The 19,597-nt window shown below is 46.3% G+C and overlaps 1 protein-coding gene across 1 annotated transcript in view; it reads left to right on the forward strand.

Moving 5' to 3' along the window:
- The window catches only part of LOC126475337 (uncharacterized), an 802,694-nt gene that overhangs the window by 741,211 nt on the left and 41,886 nt on the right, over positions 1-19,597 (forward strand). Inside the window, exon 7 of the mRNA XM_050103141.1 lies at positions 612-846. Within this exon, the coding sequence (XP_049959098.1) occupies positions 612-846 (235 nt within the window). The remainder of the gene's footprint in view (positions 1-611; positions 847-19,597) is intronic.

Genomic DNA, 19,597 nt, shown 5'->3' on the forward strand with positions numbered 1-19,597 from the left:
GAAACCAGAAAAGCAGAGAACCTCAGTGTTTCAGATGCGGTGCTATAGAAGCATGTTTGAAATTAGCTGAACTATTAAGATAAGGAATGAGGAGGTGCCAGAAGGAATGAGCAAGAAGAGGAATGCATGAAAAACATTAAAAAGAAGGGACAGGATGATACAATGCGTGTCAAGATGTTGCGGCAGAAATTCTGTGGTATTAGCGGGAACTGAAGAGGGTAAAATCTACAGGGAAAGGCAGACTGGAATATATGAAATATAAAATTGACGCTGGGTGCAAGTGCTAATCTGAGGTTGCACAGGAAAGAAACTAGCGGCATGCCACACCAAAACAGAAGTTGAAGAGCTGAAAATAAGTACAACAACAACAACGACACCACCGCCGCCGCCGCCGCCGCCGCCGCCGCCGCCGCCGCTCTTACCATCATTATATGTAAAATTCATTTACTTAGATCTAAGATATTCGCCCACTGGACACACATGAGAAAGGTCACATTCGACCAGTGACAACAGAACGGTACACGCCTAGTGATAGCTGTGTGTTCTTGTACACGGCCATGGCGCAATGGCGATGTAATGAGGGTGTGACGTGTTTGTGTATATGTGTCCAGCTGGACGAGCTGTTCGGGCGCAGCGGGCTGTCTGGCCGGTACAACGGCTCTGCGGTGCCGGCGCTGGAGGCAGCGCGGCCGTCGGGCGTGCGCGTGCGCTGCCGCCTGCTGCTGCTCTCCCCGGAGCCCGAGCCAGGGCTGGCCGGCGTAGAGTTCCTGCGCGGGCTCAGGCACCGCCGAGGGCGTATGTGGCTCGGGGACTTCACCATCGACGTCCAGTCCATCGGCTTCCAAGGTCAGTGTACTCTCTAACAGTCCTCCTGCTATATAATCCTATTGACAATTGGTATATAATTGATCTCTGGTCCTGCTGGCAATCCTATCCTTTCCCTGCCCCCCTATACACAATCGTCTTCTGCCCCCCAATCTCTCCCACCCTCCTTTCCTTCCTGCCTCCACCCCCCTACCGATCCCAACAACTCCCGCCCCCCCCCTGCCGACCCAACAACTCCCGCCCCCCCCCTGCCGACCCAACAACTCCCGCCCCCCCCTGCCGACCCAACAACTCCCGCCCCCCCCTGCCGACCCAACAACTCCCGCCCCCCCCCCCTGCCGACCCAACAACTCCCGCCCCCCCCCTGCCGACCCAACAACTCCCGCCCCCCCCCCTGCCGACCAAACAACTCCCGCCCCCCCCTGCCGACCAAACACCTCCCACCCCACCTGCTGACCCAACAACTCCCGCCCCCCCCCCTGCCGACCCAACAACTCCTGCCCCCCCCCCCCCCTGCCCCTTGCAGTCCCTGGTAGTCGCTGTCACAGCACTTCTGCACAGTGTCGACTGCTGTCCATTTCCTACCAGGGTCATAATGCAAGGTGGCAAAGACAGTGCGAACTGAATGTATATGACATTGTAAGTAGAATAAAATCGCATTGCATTCCGCTTACTAGTAGAGGTGTAATGTTACTAATATCACAGTAGTAGTTGCAGTTAACATCCATAATGCCATACATACGCTAAGGCAGGTCGTGAATATATTACTAACAAAAGTCACTAGATTCCAGGCCGATTAAAAGATAAAACAGAACCCCGAACTGTGTAAACTGTCCGAACAGTTAGCAGTGCTCAAACACAGCCCTATCTGAAGCAGTGACCACTGAGAGAAACAATACAAGACGAAATCTCCAAAAACTCAAAAGTATACTTATCGCTAAACGTAACAACGGGTGGCGCAACTAGTCATTTTTTCATACAGCTGAAGACATTCATTCGTCGCATTGCATTGGGAGTCAGTGATTCAAATATGTTCTTTGACTTACAATAGCTGCAGTTTGACATTGGCTTGCATTCGCCATGAGTATCAAGAAGGCGAGGGACCAATCACTTAGTGTACTATATATTCAGCATCCTGGACAACGCTTGGATATTGCTGATAGTAACTGATAATCTGCAGAGAATTTAAGTTGCAGGACAAACGTTTTCATCTGTTGTTGACCTTTGCGATCATTCAATACAGTTGCACAGAATTATACTTCACATGTTACGTCACTTTTATAATATTTCTAACAAAAATTACCGGCCGTGTAGTTCATAACATTCATAACTCTCGTATCCTTTTCGCAAAATGTGGCTACATCACAAATTTAACATTTTGTTGAAGTTGCAGATTCATACATGTCCTTACGATCACTTAGAGCAGAGTATCAAATTATGGATATTCTGTTGGCTAAACATTTAATGAATCAAGCCTTACTATGCTGCAGTGCTATTCGACTGATCTGCTCTGATGCTCCGTCGCTGTCTTCATTCACAGTGGGTTGCACTTGCTGTAATTTAACAGAATACTCTCTGGAGGCCAACTTTGTCAGACGAACCAGCAACTTTGTGTTGTCAGCTGGTTTATTGCTGTTTTGTGATTTTATTGACTAGTTTGGCACTATTTGTACACATGATACACCTGTTAAACAGGGTATTATTTCATGAAAACTGTTTCTACAACCAGCAGTATAAATTTATTTTATGCCACTACAAGGTGACAGTGATGAACGTACCTTCTTGGGAACTTCGTAGCCAAACGCTAGCGATTCCCATTTATGTAGCACTGTCTTAGAGTCATCATTGCTGAATAAGCAGCTCGGGTATGCCATATCTGTCTGGAAGTTGGACTGAGTGATTAACTTGGCAATGTTTGAAACTGGAGTTGTTTTTACAAGGCTCCCCACCAACTGTGTTCCTCTTTTTACTTATGGCCAATAACGATAACTTTCACTTAAGTTTCAGGGTTGATCCACTGAAAATTATTTAGAAATGCTTCATGCTTTTCATGTTCGTATATTTCGCACAGTCGTGAAACCCAACTTAATGGTAGTGCAAATATGACTTACAGATATTTGCTGAAGTATCGCGCAGCGATACTTCAGTCCTCAAATTCTTTTGTTGGCATTGTATACTTCATTCGGGTCAACCACTCCCTTATCGTAGTGGTACATCGTAACATCCGTATGAAGCAGCAGCTTTATGGGAAGTACGGGTACGTCTCACCAGGCACTTATTGTTGTTTTCTAAGTAGTACTGTATCCACAGTAGTTATGGTTCGTTTCCGTGACACGAGAACGTAAAAGCGAAGAAGACAGCGCTTCGACTGCACTCGCCAAATCTCTTGCTCACTGAGCGGTGTAGGAGTGGAAACGTGTGGTTTTGTCAAAGAAATAACTACCGCTGATCATTTTTGCGTAATATTCAGATTGGTGTAGAGCAATGGATGAAGTATGGCTCAGCCGACTGAGTTCTCTCCACATATGTTTTTATTTTCTGCTGGTGTGGATTGAGTCAACTGACTTTCTGACGCATACTCGCAGAAACTAATAGTTGCTCTAGCAAGATAATGCACTCCTTGCAGGACAGTGTGTCCGTCTGTAGAAAAATACAGACGCACACCTGCTACGGCTTAGGAGCAGCAAAGAGCAGCAGCGGTAGAGGATCGTATGGTCTCACGGCTTAAGGAAGGTAGGGATCAGGGAGACAGACGCTAGGCCACTGGGATTAAATGCGCCGACTGGTAACAAATGTGGACAGATGCAAGGGATTATGCGGCTTCGAGTGATAAACGCACCTAAAGAATAATTATCTGTGACTGTGAAGCTAACGCCAGTCTGCAGCGCCGTTATAATCCTACCTCGTCACAAGCAGGGCAGGCGTAAACCGCCGGCTTCCGCACAGCTGTTGGAATTTACGTACTCCGTCGCTTTAGCTTCGGCGAATCATAAGGAAAGATAAAATATCGAATTGAAAATGAGCATTTCGCCATAGTAAAGTCTCCTCCTGTATCTCCCAACTGTAATGAAGACTAGTTGCCTTAGATAAAATCGGCGCTTTCGTTGGTCTCCAAAAGTTCCGGCGTTTGTGATTACATTTTCTCTCTCTTTTCCCTTACAAATGGAAGAAATTTCAATTATAATACTCACTGATGATTCCTGTAAATGTGTGTGTGAGTGATTTATGTTCGGAGCGTTGTTAGACATGCACAAACTGCACATTGCACTTAACGCATTATTAATAATTAAAAATAAATGTATAAAAGAGGATTGGATATTCTAACAAAGAGGACTGAATTATCTACTGACAAGATGGTAGGGCGGAAAGGAGAATAAGGCCAAGGACTGTTCTACAAGAAGAATTGGTTACAGAACATCCTACAGGAAATGTAAGACGAACAGTGGTGAAAGTTTTTCGGTCGAAAGATTTGAAGTAGCAACAAAATATTGAGAATGAGGTTTCGTAGTTCAGCGTCTGGATCACATCTCTTTATGTAACTGAAATGTGGATGTTGGGGGAACCCGAAAAGGAAAGGTGGCAGAGTTGAGAAGGCTTGTTAACTGCTGGACGCTCAAACTAAAAAGAATCGTAATGCGTGAACGGTTGACTCATCAGATAGAACGGCTGGTGAACGAAATCGGCGTAAAACGCCCATCACAAAAAAGAACGGTCTCGCGAGACCAGAATGAGTGTTTCAGTATACAGTGGAGTGTACTTCGTAGTGTACTAGAAGATTAAAATTTTGTGACTGACTGACCGTTGACTGAGGTTTCCAGAGAAACCGTGCGGCTAGAGTCAGATCTTCAGTTTGGCAGCGCGTCTCTCTTACTTAGATAGCATGTGTTACTTGTCAGAAGGTCCTAAGGATAATTTAGTACCTACAGTTTTAGACTGTTTTGCCGGGATATGAACTTCCACGTTGCTCAGGGTGTACTACGTGGAAGCTAGTGTAATGGAAACTTAGAAAAATTGTTGAAAATCCAGGCCTCTCAGTATATGAAGATCTCGCACAAATAAACAGCACACTCCTGAAATCCTCCAAACAGTCGCTACGTGTGGCTGAACAACTCAAAACGGCGGTTACAAGTCAAGTTAGCAATGAGCGCCTGACTGGAATCAAAGCAACAAACCAACCAACCAACCATTGTCCCAGAGATACAACCTCAACTTTCCAGGAAATGAATTAAACCGGAAAAAATGGAGAACACTAAGGTGGTTGCATGCTGGACTTACGTGCGTAGATGGATGGGGAAAAATTTCACCTTCGGCTATGACTGCGGCGCACTGAGACAGTCCCCACCAGCATCTTCGCAGCGGAAGCCTCTTTCGCTGTTGTTAGGGGAACTGGATTGACTTCCTTCGGGTACTTACATCGGCGTTAGAATCGACTGAACATCTTAACGTTGACGTATAACTTATGTCTGTATTGTTTGTGGAAATTCATTCATACCTCTATGTAATTCCCGTCTATTAGGACTGTACCACTATTTGCATGTAATACCACACGCTGAATAAATCTTACTTACCAACGATACACATGACAGCCTCTGTGGATTTTTAATAGTGCGAGAGAGCAAGGGTGCACACAAAGTAACTTCGCCCTAAGCTGTGTAGACGACGCATTAGGGGAAGAACCAACGGTAACTAGAGGCGGGAAGGGGAGGAGGCAAAACAAAAGCAAAGACGCATCTCCAAACGCATTGTTAAATTATAGCGTTTACAAATAATTAGGAAGGAACATCCTGTATTTCTATACTGACACTTTGTCCAACTAGATCATTAGTGCATTTTGGAGGCAGTGCTAGTCTGTTAGGTTCCTCAACGGCCCACTTACACTGCACTCTAGGCGGTGTGCCATTAATTGCACCTGTTCAACATCGCCCGTAAGTTTATAGTGAAGTTGAAACCATCCGTTTTACTGAATGGGTCAGTGATACGGCTTATGCTTCCTGATTCCCATATAGTCTTCACCCTCGCTGTCGGGTCAAAGTTATCTACTGCTGCACCTGACCCCACAGTGAGGACCTGGATTTGCGATGGTTAATTCCTGTGAAATATTGGCTTATGGGATGCTTGGAATTGGTCCCGAACTTCTTGTTCTTCTTGATGATTTGTATGGCTCTTCCAACTTAGAGTATAAAAGTGCGCCTGGCCCGTGTAAGATGTGTTGCCTGCGATTAGCGTGCTTTGCATTTGCAGGATGTGATAACTTCTAATGTGGATTACAACGTCTGAATCAACAAAGACACAGTTCTGTACTTCTGGGTTCCTGACAACCATTCATTTGACACGAATTAGTTCCACGGCAAAACTGGAATCATACAATTAAGAACTGCGCACAGCGGACTGGAAGCTGCAGCACATAACAGAAGCAGTCGCCTCTCGAGCTACTGTTGCTTTGATACCATCCGCTGCTGCCTTCATCGCTGCAGATTCTCCCGACTTCTCGTAGTTTCCGTGCGGCTAATTATTCTCTTATACAGGTCGATCCTTAATAATGTTAAAAAAAAAACCGAAGCGACATAAATGACGCTGAGACAAGTAATTCGAGGCACATGGAGCCAAAAAGCCAGAAAATACGTACCCCAAAAGTGGATGACAAATGTTGAATATGTGACGTTACCAGACGACGTGGTTCGCCGCACATGCATCGAGAAAGCCTATGGGTTTGTCGCATCAGATCGTCCCAACGCAAGTCAAGCATTCACGGTGGTGTGGGTCCAGGAATACGTGCGCGACTTCAGCCGGTGGGGCTCTGGGTTAGTCTTGCGTCTGGCAGGCAGCACTTTTTTGCGTTGCGTTACACAGTTGTGTTTACACTGTGGTAGGATTTGTTATTTTATTAATAGATCTCGCGGTTTCCGTCACTTAACGTCAAAGCACAGTACAACCCAAAGATACCGTATTGCGTCACAAGTACATAAGCACAAGCTTCGGAACTGTAAATGACGTATTCGTTCCTTAGTAATAAAGTCTGTGAACAAAAACAGAAGGGACGAAACGAAGAAACGCAAAATTAGGACAGCTTTGCTTGGTTACAGCGAGGAAAATAATTTTGCAAATGGTGTTCGAAAACAGAGTAGCTAACCGGAGCTATGTGTAGTACTGCCCCTTTCCGGCGATAGTAGGACGAAAAGCCCAATCGCCGCACGTGCGACGATGTACATCACTGGTGACCCCTTTTGGGGTATTTCCCGACAATTTTGGCCCCATGCGTCTTATGTCACTTGCCTCGGCGTCATGTAGGCCGCTTGGAGTTTTTTAAACGTTAATAAGAATACGGAAGCGCTAGACAACATAGGACTAACATAGCATCACCACAATCGGAAACCAGGAATGACTGTTCATTGCAAGACAGAAACTCTTGTTTAGACGATAAAAGAACTTCTCCAAACTAACCTGTGGCCTGACATTTTTCAAAACCACGCAGTTTATCCACTGGCTATAAAGTGTCAGAAGAAATACCGTATTTAACAGCGTTGGACGTCTTACGTCCAACTTAATAAGCAAATTTTTACCATCACCTGCCTCCAATAAAAGTGCAGATGCGTCGCTGGGGTATTCACTTCTTGATCCGCACGAAAAACGAATAAATTTGTCGGCGGTGGTGAGTTGTGCTATATCCATTTCCCGTGAGCGGAGCGACGGCCGCCGGTGTGAGAATATTGCGAGTGGGTCCTACGGGGGATAGCCGTGGGGTAACCGCGTCGCGCTGTGCGTGCGACGATGCCGGGAGACAAAGGCCACGCGCCCAGCGCCGAGATGGGGCGCCGATATTGAGTTTGGTCGCCGTGGACGATGGGGGAGGGGGGGGGGGGAGCCGCTCCTCGCCCTGCGAGAGGAAAGCCGCCTTCTGATCGGCGCCGCGGCAGGTGACGGGCTGAGCCCGCGATCGCCGCGCTGGCCAGCCTCGTTGCTGCCGGAGGCGCAAAGCCGGGCCCGCCCACTTCCCGGCGCCTCGCCTGCAACACAGCCCTCGCACTTCGTAGGCGTGACGACACAGTATTGAAATTACGTTTCTTCTTTTACATCCTGTGACGTAATTCTACTGAAGTCGTAGCTGTTTTCGTAAATCGGATATTTATTGCCAGCAATCGATCTATTCCATATCGATTGTTTCAGATGAAAAGTGGTTTAGAAATTAGAATTCTACTTCATAAAAGTTGCTTCTGGTGTAACATGACACACACTGTCGGTCACTACACAAAACTGCTTGACAGAGTGATAGAGAAACAATTAAAATCACTCAAAAGAGGAGAGGCCGCTGGACCTGATGGGATACCAGTTCGATTTTACACAGAATACGCGAAGGAACTTGCCCCTTCTTGCAGCCGTGTACCGTAGGTCTCTAGAAGAGCGCAGCGTTCCACAGGATTGGTAAAGGGGCGTCGAACAGATGTGCAGAACTATAGAGCTGTATCTCTGACGTCGATCAGTTGTAGAATTTTGGAACACGTGTTATGTTAGAGTATAATGACTTTTCTGGAGACTAGAAATCTACTCTGTAGGAATCAGCAAGGGTTTCGAGAAAGACGATCGTGTGAAGCCCAGCTCGCGCTATTCGACCACGAGACTCACAGGGCCATAGAAACGGATTCCCAGGTAGATGCCGTGTTTCTTGACTTTCGCAAGGCGTTCGATACAGTTCCCCACAGTCGTCTAATGAACAAAGTAAGAGCCTATAGACTATCAGACCAATTGTGTGATTGGATTGAAGAGTTCCTAGATAACAGAACGCAGCATGTCATTCTCAATGGAGAGAAGTCTTCCGAAGTAGAGTGATTTCAGGTGTACCGTAGGGGAGTGTCGTAGGACCGTTGCTATTCACAATATACATAAATGATATTGTGGATAACATCGAAAGTTCACTGAGGCTTTTTGCGGATGATGCTGTGGTATATCGAGAGGTTGTAACAATGAAAAATTGTACTGAAATGCAGGAGGATCTGCAGCGAATTGACGCATGGTGCAGGGAATGGCAATTGAATCTCAATGTAGACAAGTGTAATGTGCTGCGGATACATAGAAAGAAAGATCCTTTATCATTCAGCTACAATATAGCAGGTCAGCATTTGGAAGCAGTTAATTCCATAAATTATCTGGGAGTAGGCATTAGGAGTGATTTAAAATGCAATGACCGTATAAAGTTGATCGTCGGTAAAGCAGATGCCAGACTGAGGTTCATTGGAAGAATCCTAAGGAAATGCCATCGGAAAACAAAGGAAGTAGGTTACAGTACACTTTTTCGCCCATTGCTTGAATATTGCTCACCAGTGTGGGATCCGTACCAGATAGGGTTGATAGAAGAGATAGAGAAGATCCAACAGAGAGCAGCGCGCTTCGTTACAGGATGATTTAGTAATCGCGAAAGCGTTACGGAGATGATAAATAAACTCCAGTGGAAGACTTTGCAGGAGAGGCGTTCAGTAGCTCGGCACGGGCTTTCGTTGAAGTTACGAGAACATACCTTCACCGAGGAGTCAAGCCGTATATTGCTCCCTCCTATGTATATCTCGCGAAGAGACCATGAGGATAAAATCAGACAGATTAGAGCCCACACAGAGGCATACCGACAGTCTTTCTTTCCACGAACAATACGAGACTGGAATAGAAGGGAGAACCGATAGAGGTACTCAAAGTACCCTCCGCCACACACTGTCAGGTGGCTTGCGGAGTATGGATGTAGATGTAGACATTATCCAGCTCTTCCCAACTAGATCCTTTTTGCTGTATGAGCTCTCTTCGTGCGGTTCAAGTTATCGTATCTGGTTTTCCTTTTAGAAATTATCCTCAACTTTACCAAAGTTTACCAAAGTGGCGGCTTACTATCATGTGCTAATGTACTACAGCACATTGTAAACAGCGAGCTAAAATTATACCATGTTGCTTCGAATGAGACCCGGAAATCGCACTAAAATTACGCCATTTCTCTTCGAATGCGTGTTGGTGTGCAAACAAAAAGGACGGAAACACGTTTTATAGCGCTCTCGATCTCTCTGCGATAACTAGAAACCAGTGTCGAGTGCTGAAATGGTGGTCTGCCACGCTGCCTGTTTTCTACTGCGCATGCTCTGATGTGACGTCATCCCCTCCGGCACTACGAGTAGAGCTCCTAAAAACACTTACAGGAACCTTAACTACGAGAGTTACGTTGCTCACAGCACCAGATCAGCATTTTTCTTAGATATTGCGTGTAACGTATTGTACAAGTATATAGTACTAGGGGTTTTTGAGGAACTACTGTCGTAGTGGCACTATGGCTGAGGTCAAATGCACAGAACGGCAATTCCTGATGATGCCTACATTTTCTTTCTTTCGTTTTATTTTATTCCTCACAGTGTTAAACCATTAACTAAATAAGTAAATATAAACAGTTTAGTTTATATATTTAATTTTAATATATTCAATGTAGTTATAATTACTACCCTTGAAAGTCAAAAGCCTATAGATAACTACATTGTAACACATTGTTACAATTTACACTAGTCACCACTGGTGGGACACGCGCGTATCCCATAAGCAGTAACAAACAGCTACACCAAAGAAATTGGAGTCGTCTTAAATCAGTCTAAATATTCGTTTTCGCGTTTTCTTTTGGTCGATAAATTCATCACCCATACGCACAAAGTTTTTGACCACAGATGTTAAGTCCGATAGTGCTCAGAGCCATTCGAACTTTTTTTTTATTTTGGTTGATTAACGGCGCAAACTTCTTACATACATTCACAAGATTTGGACAAATTTCCATTGGCGATAAATCGCTAAAAACAGCGAATTTCGTAACTGAACGGAACTTCAATTTATTCGTCTGAACGAAAGACGCACAACAAGAGTGATGGAAAAAGCTGAGGAAACGAAACTATTTCGCCAGTGATGTCGACACCTGATTTATTTTTGCGCAAAATGTACCAACATATTACAAATAAATTTCGCTGATACGAAAGTCACCTGTGGTAGGCCGAAAAATGAGCATCTTGCCCTCTTGTTCTGGTATGCAGACGATCACGGTCGGACGGAAGACAATCTGGGATAAAGTTTCCCCAAGTTATTTTATCTGTTGCTGGAGTTAGGCAGTTGTGAAAGGTAACGGAGATAGATTCGGTTGCTTCCCGCCACACTCGTGCGTGATCAATGCTGAAGTGAAGTGACTTGGGGTAACCATGGCAGTTGTATTCCATGGAGAACACCTTCTGGGTTCTTCCTTCTTGCCAGGCAACGTAGTCTATGGCATTACAATGAAGTGAACACCCTTAGCTGCTCACAGGCGTTGACATACGTCAACGGGGACAGATGAAAATGTGTGCCCCGACCGGGACTCGAACCCGGGGTCTCCTTCTTACATGGCAGACGCTCTATCCATCTGAGCCACCGAGGACACAGAGGATATGGCACGCCTCCCGCGAAACCCACATTCTCAACGTAATGTCCAGCACTACATTCGTAGTGCCCCCGCCCATTATACTTATTACTCGCAGCGCGTTGCCGACTCCCGTAAGAGTATGTCAACGCCTGTGAGCAGCTAAGGGTGTTCATTTCATTGTAATTTCATTCTAACGAGCTGCATGGTCACCGATGGTATCTGTTCTTTCGGACATGTCCGAAAGAACAGATACCATCTTAGTATATATATGTAGCCTATGGCAGGTAACCATTTTTTTCTGTTGTTATATACTGAGTGACAAATCATGGGACACCTATTAATATTGTGTCAGGCCACATTTTGCCCGTCGTTGTGCAGAAACTGTATGTGACATGAACTCAACAAGTCGTTAGAAGTATCCTGCAGAGATACTGAGCCATGCTTCCTATACAGCCGTCCGTAATTGCGGAACTGTTGCTTGTGAAGATTTTTTGCACGAGCTCACCTCCTCTTAACTCCCATAAATGTTCGATAGGATTCATATCGGGCGATCTGGGTGGCCAAATCATTCGCTCGAATTGTCGAGACTTCTTCAAACAAATCGCAAACAATTGCGGCTCGGTGGTATGGCGCATTGTCATCCATAAATATTGTAGAGTTATTTGGGAACATGAGGTCCATGAATGGCTGCAAATGGTCTACTCCAGTCGAAGATCGGTTCAGTTGGGCCAGTCGCTTCTATGTGAAACACAGCCCACACCACCTTGCACAGTGCCTTGTTGACACATTGGATCCATGGCTGCGTGGGGTCTGCGCAATACCCGAACCCTACTATCAGCTCTTACCAACTGAAATCGGACACATCTAACCAGCCCACGGTTTTACGGCAATGTTGAGTCCATCCTATACGGTCACGAGCCCAGGAGAGGCGCTGCAAGCAATGTCGTGCTGCTAGCAAAGGCATCGGTCGTTTGCTGCCATAGCCCATTAGCCGCACTGCCCTAACGGATATGTTCTTCATACGCCCCCCCCCCCCCCCCACCTTGTTTTCTGCGGTCATTTCACGCAATGTCGATTGTCTGTTATCACTGACAACTCCACGCAACGGCGCTGCTCTCGGTCACTGCATTGTCCGTGGTCAGAGGTAATGCCAGCACACTCTTGACGCTGTGGATCTGAATATTGAATCCCAAATGGTTCAAATGGCTCTGAGCACTATGGGACTTAACATCTGAGGTCATCAGTCCCCTAGAACTTACAACTACTTAAACCTAACTAACCAAAGGACATCACACACGTCCATGCCCGAGGCAGGATTCGAACCTGCGACCGTGACGTTCGCGCGGTTCCAGACTGAAGCGCCTAGAACCGCTCGGTCACAACGGCCGGCTATTGAATTCCCTAACGATTTCCGAACTGGAATGATCCAAGCGTCTAGCTGCAACGACCATTCCGCGTTCAAGTGTAAGTGCGTATCTACATCTACATCTACACTCCGCAAGCCATCCAACGGTGTGTGGCGGAGGGCACTTTACGTGCCACTGTCATTACCTCCCTTTCCGGTTCCAGTCGCGTATGGTTCGCGGGAAGAACGACTGCCGGAAAGCCTCCGTGCGCGCTCGAATCTCTCTAATTTTACATTCGTGACCTCCTCGGGAGGTATAAGTAGGGGGAAGCAATATATTCGATACCTCATACAGAAACGCACCCTCTGGAAACCTGGGCAGCAAGCTACACCGCAATGCAGAGCGCCTCTCTTGTAGAGTCTGCCACTTGAGTTTGCTAAACATCCCCGTAACGCTATCACGCTTACCAAATAACCCTGTGACCAAACGCGCCGCTCTTCTTTGGATCTTCTCTATCTCCTCCGTCAACCCGACCTGGTACGGATCCCACACTGATGAGCAATACTCAAGTATAGGTCGAACGAGTGATTCGTAAGCCACCTCCTTTGTTGTGGACTATATTTTCTAAGGACTCTCCCAACGAATCTCAACCTGGCACCCGCCTTACCAACAATTAATTTTATATGATCATTCCACTTCAAATCGTTTCGCACGCATACTCCCAGTTATTTTACAGAAGTAACTGCTATCAGTGTTTGTTCCGCTATCATATAATCATACAATAAAGGATCCTTCTTTCTATGTATTCGCAATACGTTACATTTGTCTACCCCTTGATATTTGCCACCTCAGTGTGTTTCACGGTGCGGTGTGCTAAAGTGACCTTTAAGAACGTCCAGCCCCCGAGAACCTATCCATCCAGTATCAATGCAGCCGCTGTCGCCTCTAACCAGCAGACAAGGCCGGAGAGGCCACGTGGTGCTGTGGCAGCGGCGCGTGTTGAATTCATTTGGCAGCGGGACGGCCGTAAATACGGACCAGCACGGCGCCAGCCGCGGTAACAGTACACCGCGCCAGTCGCTATCGATCAAACTTTCGACTGTGCGGGGGCCGCCGCTGTCAGCCAGCCGCGAATAACGCACTGTTAATTGAGTCGCCGGCGCCAGGCCTCGCTCGCTGCCATTTCCGTCGGCGACGATACTTAGTATTCAGCGTCACGAACGTGTCGTTATTTACATTGATCTCTCTGGCTGTGTTCCTCTTACCTGATGTTGCTGCTGACAGACTGCATGAGAAACTGTACAGTGAACGGAACGAGGTGTTACATACCTTCATTGATCACCTCCTTTTCAGTTATATTCTCAACTTTCCCAATTGCTTTACTCTTATTGCCATAGCTGAAAACTTGAGGACGACAGCAGGAGCAGAATGCCTTGACGTCTATTACTGATTCTGAACCAATGAACAATATTTCAGAATAATGTTCCTTTTTCTTCCAGTGATTACATGGTTACTTACTTGTGTATCTCCAAACTTACTTAGTAAATCGGCTAGTCACAACCCTACCAGTAAGACTAGATCAAACTGCTAAATTTGTAGAATAGAGAGGGGAATTTCCTTAGGTAGCATGCTTCGAAAATACGACTCATCTAATGAAAAGTGATGTGGAGGTCAAGCGTCATAGTAGTTTCTTCATGTTTATCTTAAATGGTCGGTCTCATGTTTCACAGCTACCGAGTATCTGACTGAAGAACTAAGATAGAAATGTAGGAAGTCGTATAGGAAACTGGACCCAGGCAAATTCCGGATATCGTCGCAGTTGGCCGAGTGATATTGCCAAAATATTGCAGACAGAATCGGCTAAGTGCCCATCGTACGTCAGGCAAGCTATGAGACCAGACAATAATGCTGGCCAGACAAGTAAAGAACATCTCCAACAGTGCGTTGGGTAACGCGAAAAGTGAGTTCACAGGCATCGCACAGTTGGGCAAGAGAATGGGCTGGAAATACATGTGTGTTCGTCCTAAATCGATCCCTTTCATTTTACAACCAACAAAGTCTGCCCATCTGGTTCGGTTGTCTGGGCTTGATTCTGCGCCACGCTACCTTAGGCAACTCTGAGAAGCCTGCGTACAACTCGCACAGAAAAACGTGCCACCTGCACAGAAGCTCATTTTCGTTGTGTGCGTTGGGTGAATCCATTGTTCCGAAGGGGTGGCCACGTCCTCTGACTGTTACATGCCAAACTGCGCACTTCGAGTTCTTGCTATCTCTGTACTACAAAGCATGCACCGCAGGCTTCATCACCATAGCTGAAGGGAACGTCGTTCATAATGAGGCAACTGTGATTATGTGAAAATACGAGGGTTGGAACTTTAATAGTGGCACAAAATAGATACGCGTTTCAAAGTTTTACTGACCTTCGAAGAAGTCACCAGCATTGTATATAACACGTTGCCAGCGTTGTGGATGTCGTAGGATACCCTTAGCAGCGCCAGTTGTGTTAACAGTTCGAGCGGTGCGGTCTTGCCCGACGAATTTGTAGCAGTAGTGAAGCGAATGCAGTTTAGAAATGGAGTTGAAATCACGAGGGCTTAAGTCAGGGGAGTACATTAGGTGGTATGGCACTTAGCAGCCCCATCAGTCAACCAAATCAGTAACAGCTTGCACTGTACGGGCTTGAGCATTGTCCTGCAAAATGGTCAGGTTCTGCAGAAAGTGTCATCAATTCTGTCTCTACGCTGTTCATATTTGGAACATAACATACGACCATCTCAGAGACAGAAGTGATGACACATTCTGCAGGACCTGACCATCATTTTGCAGGACAGTGCTCAAGCACGTATAGTGCAAGCTGTTGCTGATATGTTTGACTGATAGGGCTGCTAAGTGCTATATCACCTACTGCACTCCCCTGACTTGAGCCCTCGTAAGTTCAACTCAGATTTCTATAATGAAGGGCCGGTCGATGTGGCCGAGCGGTTCTAGGCGCTTCAGTCTGGAACCGCGCGACCGCTACGGTCGCAGGTTCGAATCCCGCCTCGGGCGTGGATGTGTGTGATGTCCTTAGGTTAGTTAGGTTTAAGTTGTTCTAAGTTCTAGGGGACTGATGACCTCAAATGTTGAGTCCCATAGTGGTCAGAGTCATTTGAACCATTTTCTAAACTGGAGGAAACACTTCACGGCATTTACTTCAGAACTGCTACAAATTTATCGAGCAATAGACGGCGCCGCTCGAACTGTCAACACAACTGGCACTGCTAAGTGTATCCTACGACTTCCACATCGCTGGCAACGGGTTATACACAATGCTGGTGACGACTTCGAAGGTCAGTAAAACTTTGAAACACGTATCTATTTTGTACGAGCTGTGAATAAATAGTTGCCACTATTAAAGTACCAACCCTCGTACCTTTAATTTTACATTGGGAGAGGCAAATGAGAGGTTGCACAATAAACAGAATAAAGAAGGCGGTAAGCATAGCCACAAGTACTTTCCAAGGCTTCTGTACTTCAGGAAAGATTATGCAGCAGCAGCAGCAGCAGAAGAAGAAGCGTTCTGTAAAGCAGCATAGGTGGCCATCTGTGACAGACGTGACGACAGAATGGGGTGCTGGTACGTTCAGCGCAAATCGTTGAACACGCGGCCCCACAGCAGACGACCCGTACGTGGTACCGTGTTGGTGCAAAGACATCTTCAGCTATCACAGAGGGCAGGGGATTATCGAGGCTGGGCCGTAGACCAATGGAAATAAGTCACCTGATTGGACGAATCACGTTTCTTGCTACCCCAAGTCGATGATTGTGTTGGGTTACGCCGTCATCCAGGGCGAACAGCTGCTCAAAATATGTTCCACACCAAGGATGTTCGCCGGTGAAGGCAGTAGTATGGTATGGGGACATCTGCCTGGGATTCTATACGGCCTGTAGTCCATTACGAAGGCAATATGACAGCTGAGGACTACGTGACCAATGCTGCGGGCCGCCTGCATCGCTTCATGCATGATGTCTCCCTGACGGCGATGGCATCTAGCAGCAGATGCTCCGTGCTACAGAGGTTTGATAAGCGTTATAGCGAAGTCACGTTGACATCCTTGCTACCAAGTTCGCCTCATCGGAACCTGAGGAACGCATCTGGAACGTCATCGGGCGCAAGCTCATGGCCTAAGAACCAGCGGTCTGTGGCGTCGGGAACTGTGTGACCTGTGCGTAGGCATCTGGTGCCACATACTGCGGAATCATACAAAGGACTTGCCACATCCTTGCCACGAAGAAGCGCTACTGCAATGCGTTCCAAGTGTGGACCAACATGCTATTAAGCAGGTGTTGATAATGTATTGGCTCGCCAGGGGGTGAGATGTGCCATAAACAAACAAACCTGTTCCTTGGCGGCAAACTTATGTTTGCGATTTATAAGCTAACCGTAGATCGGAACTCGATGGCACCTCTCACTACACTAGCTCGCAGCGACAAAATGAGTTGCAGTCTTCTGAAACCAGTTTTCCCAAAGTTTATTGGAAGATAGAAGTGTTGCCTTTGTTTGATCGAAGGATTACGAAACTGAAATTAGATTTTGCCTGGGCAAAGTATTACAAAAGTTGTCAGTGTATCTTCATCGATTTTTAATTAAGTAATAGCGCCATAATTAAAAAACCGTCTTAGTTATCAAAACCGAGGAGTTTTGACCTCTTGTTTCGACTGAACTATGTCAATTGCTTGTAAAGGATTTCCTAAAAAAGTGTAAAAATTGAGTTGAACAGTGTTTCCTCGTGTCGGGGAGCTTAGAAGGATTACAACACTTCTGAATCCACGACGACACTTCGAATGCAAGACGATTTCCCCCCCCCCCCCTCCCCGCCCCCCGTTCATCAAGATATAAACGTGTAGACAAATACTAGGTGCATTTCGAAAACTTACAAATGATTACCTTATTACAGCTAACTGAAGGGGACAATAGAAGTGGGGGAACACAGAAAATAAAATCAGTTAAAGACCTCGCTTCGCCAGATACAGATTGCATTTTTACGTATAGCAGATCGTCCTCACTTCCATCTATTGCATTTGTTACACAGCACGTCTTAAAGCTGCTCACAATACGGATGGACTGGATATGCATGTGCAAGCAGTCTGGATCCATTCTGCAATTAGAGATACTGAAGGCTTCATGAACTTCCCAGTAGGGGTCGGGGCTTGACCACTTTGTAGTAACAGATTGTTGTGTAGCTGCTTCAGTTGTCTAAATGGCTTATTGGATCTTAATTTAGACAAGTTCTGTGTTTCATTTCAGGATTTGTCCCTTTCAACACCCCACGACTCTTTGGAAGAGCACCTGCTCGAGACTGTACGGAGCCAATCTATAATCAACTCATTCGTCCTCCATCCTTTTTCGTTGCAACGAAATGTGACATCAGGTGGCGGCTCTTCCTTCGCCGAGGTTCTACGATTGAGGATGACGTAGGTCGCACCTTTGTTCCATCGGCAAGCGCGCACACACCCGACTTCTCACTGACCGCAGTGCGAACCAATACACTTTTGGCGCCTTTCTCTGGAACTGTTGTACTGGATGGCACGTCGAAGTAAAAAGGAGTCTCGTCAGGGTTTCACAACTGCCATAAGATGCAAGCATATTTCTTTCTCAGTCTTATAACATGTCGCCGATACTCGACCAACTTCTGCGCACTCGATGGTTGAAGGACACTGAGCAAGCTATGTTCAGCGTCGCAGCACGAGTTCATTGCGTTGCATCGTCTTGTGCTAATTCACGCCTTTTGTTTAGGATTACATCGCGGCAAATTGCCATTCAATCGTTACGTTTCTCGCTCGCTAATGCCAGTAAGTCCATTTTACTATTTTCGAAAGCCCACTCTCTGGACCACTGAAAGCTTTCCTGTACTATTTCACTTTTTTTTCGGACGTTCTTTGTCCTTTCATCCCCTCCGAACACTGGTTTCTGTATCTCCATATTATTCGAAGGCGCTCAATTGTTTGTGGCTTCTGCATGTCGAACAACAAAGATCTTGAAATTTGCGTCTTAGTAATACTACGTCCTGTTGAAAAAATCGATGGTGCTGAACCACGTTGTTCTATAATGCGATGCATTACAGTGGGATCTCCAAATAACAACTGATAAACGTGCCGCAACAATGCTCAAATCGCTTGCGTACGTCCGAGATTAAAACAATAGGCCTCACAGAAAGTAGTCACAGACAGCTTAATTGGAGCTCAGTGTTGTATTCGGTAAAGAAAAGAAACACATCACATGCCTCGAATGCAAGACGAATCCTTACTTCCGTGCACGAAATTTTGGGCAAAAGTTTCGTCTTGGATTCGGAGATATACGGTTGTTCATGGAAGCTATCCCCCACAAAACCTATTATGTCACTGCGAATAAGAGGTGGTTCTTACTTCCGAAACACCAGTGGTGGTCTCACACGAAAGTTTACAATACCTCTGGAGGACTGGTCTCCTGCATACTCTCTCGACAAGGGGCTTCCGTTGCCGCATGCCTCGTTTCTTTCAAGAATTTTTAAAAGACCGAGTTTTCAAGGTACGTGTGGGTTCTGGACACCTTTATCCAGGAAAACGGTGTGCCTCAGGGTTTCGTCCTCTGTGCTATCACCGTTAACCCTGTTACGGCCTGTCTCCCGCCGTGCATCTCCGGCTCCCTTTTCGTTGAAGATTTTGCGATGTATTCAGTTCTCCACAGATTTGTCTCCTCGGTTCAAATGGCTCTGAACACTATGGGACTTAACATCTGAGGTGATCAGTCCCCTAGAACTCAGAACTACTTAAATCTAACCAACCTAAGGACATCACACACATCCATGCTCGAGGCAGTATTCGAACCTGCGACCGTAGCGGTCGCGCGGTTCCAGACTGAAGCGCCTAGAACCGCTCGGCACTTGTCTCCTTGAGTGGCATCTTCAGCAATGTCTCGATCGTCTTTACTTATGGAGCATAGAAAATGGCTTTCGTTTCTCCACTGACTAAACCGTTTATATGAATTTCTGGCAGCGCAATTGGT

Source organism: Schistocerca serialis, chromosome 1 (assembly GCF_023864345.2).
Source record: "Schistocerca serialis cubense isolate TAMUIC-IGC-003099 chromosome 1, iqSchSeri2.2, whole genome shotgun sequence".
NCBI classification, from domain to species: domain Eukaryota; kingdom Metazoa; phylum Arthropoda; class Insecta; order Orthoptera; family Acrididae; genus Schistocerca; species Schistocerca serialis.